At 44.9% G+C, this 3,153-nt stretch overlaps 1 protein-coding gene across 1 annotated transcript; it reads right to left on the minus strand.

Moving 5' to 3' along the window:
* Window positions 1-1,542: 1,542 nt before the first annotated feature.
* On the minus strand, window positions 1,543-2,561 carry LOC119175610 (zinc finger HIT domain-containing protein 1). Its single transcript, XM_037426514.2, has one exon. The coding sequence runs from the start codon at window positions 2,370-2,372 to the stop codon at window positions 1,848-1,850; it is 525 nt and encodes a 174-aa protein (XP_037282411.1). The 5' UTR covers window positions 2,373-2,561; the 3' UTR covers window positions 1,543-1,847.
* Window positions 2,562-3,153: the final 592 nt, after the last annotated feature.

The raw sequence follows: 3,153 nt of genomic DNA on the forward strand, positions 1-3,153 counted from the left end.
AAAACATGAATAAAATATTTCCTTTTAACTCCTGATTGCTCACCTTAGTTATGGTGTATAATTTTTTTCCACTTGTCTCGATTTATTTCTGTTTCCCGTGTAAAATTTTCATTTCCTCTTTCAATTTTTGTGAATTTTTTCTATTTTTATTTCATATTACTTCTGTGTGTCATATTTGACTATCCATTGCATTGCTTTTTTATATCATTTTCCCATTGTGACTTTCATTTTATTGTATTATTTCATTTTTTTTAACTATTGCATGTTGCTGCTTGTTATGTCTTGTAAGAGTTTCTTATTACCACCTGCTAATCTTCTGCCAATTGATTTCAATTCACTTTTGCTGTCGTTTTTAACTGAGGGTCCCATTTTCAGTATTTATACTCTGGGACCCTCATCTGTATACAAGTTTTATGTAATCGATGCTTTGTAACTGATAAAAAACTGAAACTGAAAAAATTGGTGTAACTTTATACCCTCCCAGTGGCATTTTTTGAGAGCACGTAAAATTTTATGCGAATACTTGCAGCCGTTTCTAAGATATTACGCTAAAACTCACATAAACCATTTACCCTACCATACCCCATTATACCAGGGAAAGTACAGAGGATGTTATTTGTAGTCTTAATTGTATTGTGATTATGACACAAGTGTGAACAACGTAAATTGGATGAAAAGACAACTTGCTGCTAGCGGCGAACGAACCTGCAACCTTTCGGTAACACATCCGATACTGTACCGAGCTACAGCAAGAATCATCTTCCCAACCATTTTATCAGGTACTTATGTAGTGCATGTTAACATGTTGCCACCTGCGGCAATGAAAGCAAGTATGACTCTGTCTTTTAACAAGCTAGTAGCTGACCAATATGCCCTTGCCTGAGGACAACAAGTCTGCTGGAATTGGCTATGAATGATGAAGAGAATCTAAAAGCTCGTTTATCTCTGTCCGATGCAACCTTAACGAAAAAGCAATAAAGTCAGCTGTACGATAAGAAAAGGCACCCTTTTTTGTCTATTCATTGCTTGATTGATTAGTGGGGTTTAACGTCCCAAAACCACCATATGATTATGAGAGACACCGTAGTGGAGGGCTCCGGAAATTTTGACCACCTGGGGTTCTTTAACGTGCACCCAAATCTGAGTACACGGGCCTACAACATTTCCGCCTCCATCGGAAATGCAGCCGCCGCAGCCGGGAATCGAACCCGCGACCTGCGGGTTCGATTCCCGGCTGCGGCGAGTACCTTAGCCGAGTACCTTAGCCACTAGACCACCGCGGCGGGGCTCTATTCATTGCTTCAGCAGATTATGTCTTGAGGTAATATGCAAGAGTTCATTGGTGAGCAACCAGCTCATTAAAATATCATGCCGCACATAATCTTTTAACAAGCTGGCAGGTGGCTACCATGTGCCAACCATCATCGCAGAACCCACAGACAACAGGACAAAAAAACATGCAGGTCACAGCGCTGCTGTCCTGCGTGTTCTGGACACAGCAAACTGTCATCCAACCAAACTAAAGTGGGTCTATCTTGGGAATTGTTGTAATGGTGAAAATGACGTTTAATTTCATTGAAGTTGCTGTTTCGCATACATCATACATGTGTGGCATGACTGAGGTAAGGAGGCACACGGACATTCAAAATTTCACACTTGTCGGCGCACCACATTCCAGGGTCGCGACAGAATTTTGCCTGTGAATGCAGTCACAAACATGTATTGCGTGGGATGTGCATTCTTGCAGCAGATCACGTAAGCATGCCAATCATTCATGACGGTTTCTTTCTCCATCGGCGGGCTTGTATGCGCTGGGGGAGGAAACCACTTGCTGCTGCACACGGGTGTTAGACTGTCCATTTCAGGCAGCGGGTGTCACGGTGCACACCGAGGCACTTGACCGAACAGTACCTCGACCCGCAGGAAACGCAGGTGTAGTTTGACTGAAAGCCGCAAACGGCACAGAAGTGCCGCGGTGGCAACTTTGACGGCGGTACATTCGCATGACTGTAATTTGGCGGCTCCGGATTGCTCGTTTGATGCTCTTCCAAGAGGGCATATAAATTCCTTTTAAAGCGCGCCTTAAAGGGCTCACCTTTGCTTCTGCGTTTGCGCTTGGCTTCCAAAGTTTCTTCGAACTTGGGTGCCTTTTTATGCATCACCAGATTGGCATGGGGGTCGTCGTGGAAGTTGTCGTGTTCCAGATTGTCCACAGCTTTCCTCTGACGGCGCATCCGAGCAGCAGGGTCGAGCACACGGCGCATCTCTTTTACTCGGCCCGACTCGCGTTTCTCCGCCGCACAGTTGAACTGGTAGAAAGATCCACTTGATTTATTCGACCGTCCTTCCTCGAACAGTTTCCGCTTGGCCATTGCGTGGTACAAACACCCTTTAGGGCGGCCACGGGCTGCCGAATTCACAGCGTTCGAGAGCTGAGTCAGAGAACACCAACTGCTTGCAGAAGAACTTGGGCTGCCTTGGCCACTGTTAGGGTAGCTAGAATTGGCAGGTGTGAAAACCAACCGCTTCAAGGTGGCTCTCACTCAGGAGCCTGCTGCGGTGGCGCTGTAGTCGGAGGCGCGGTTTTGTCAAATAAGGAAAACTCATTGAACAGGCACTACCAGCATTGATGTACGCAGATGATATAGTACTAATAACCGACAATAAGGAAGATTTGCAGAAATTGGTGGACATCTGCGGTAATGAGGGAGTCATGATTTTTAATGACAATGAAGGTAGTGAGCTTAGAATACAGGAGGTCACGCTAGTGATAACAAATAAATACAAATATCTGGGCGTATGGATAAGCAATGGGGCCGAGTACCTAAGGGAACACGAAACATACGTGACGACTAAAGGTAACAGGAATGCAGCGGTAATGAAAACAGGGCACTGTGGAATTACAATAGGTATGATGTGAGAGGAATATGGAAAGGGGTCATGGTTCCTGGTCTGACGTTCGGCAATGGGGTCTTGTGCATGGGATCAGAAGTTCAAGCAAGATTAGAAATTAAGCAACGTGGAATAGGTAGGCTTGCCTTAGGAGCTCACGGGAATACACCAAATCAGGGAGTACAAGGTGATATGGGATGGACATCATTTGAGGGCAGGGAAGCTAGCAGCAAGATAAAATTTGAGAAGCGATTGAGAGAA

The sequence above is a fragment of the Rhipicephalus microplus genome, chromosome X (genome assembly GCF_043290135.1).
Source record: "Rhipicephalus microplus isolate Deutch F79 chromosome X, USDA_Rmic, whole genome shotgun sequence".
In the NCBI taxonomy this organism is placed as follows: domain Eukaryota; kingdom Metazoa; phylum Arthropoda; class Arachnida; order Ixodida; family Ixodidae; genus Rhipicephalus; species Rhipicephalus microplus.

What these genes read in the sequence shown, in the direction of transcription:
- LOC119175610 (XM_037426514.2), bottom strand. Translation starts at nt 2,372, where the DNA reads ATGGCCAAGCGGAAACTGTTCGAGGAAGGACGGTCGAATAAATCAAGT.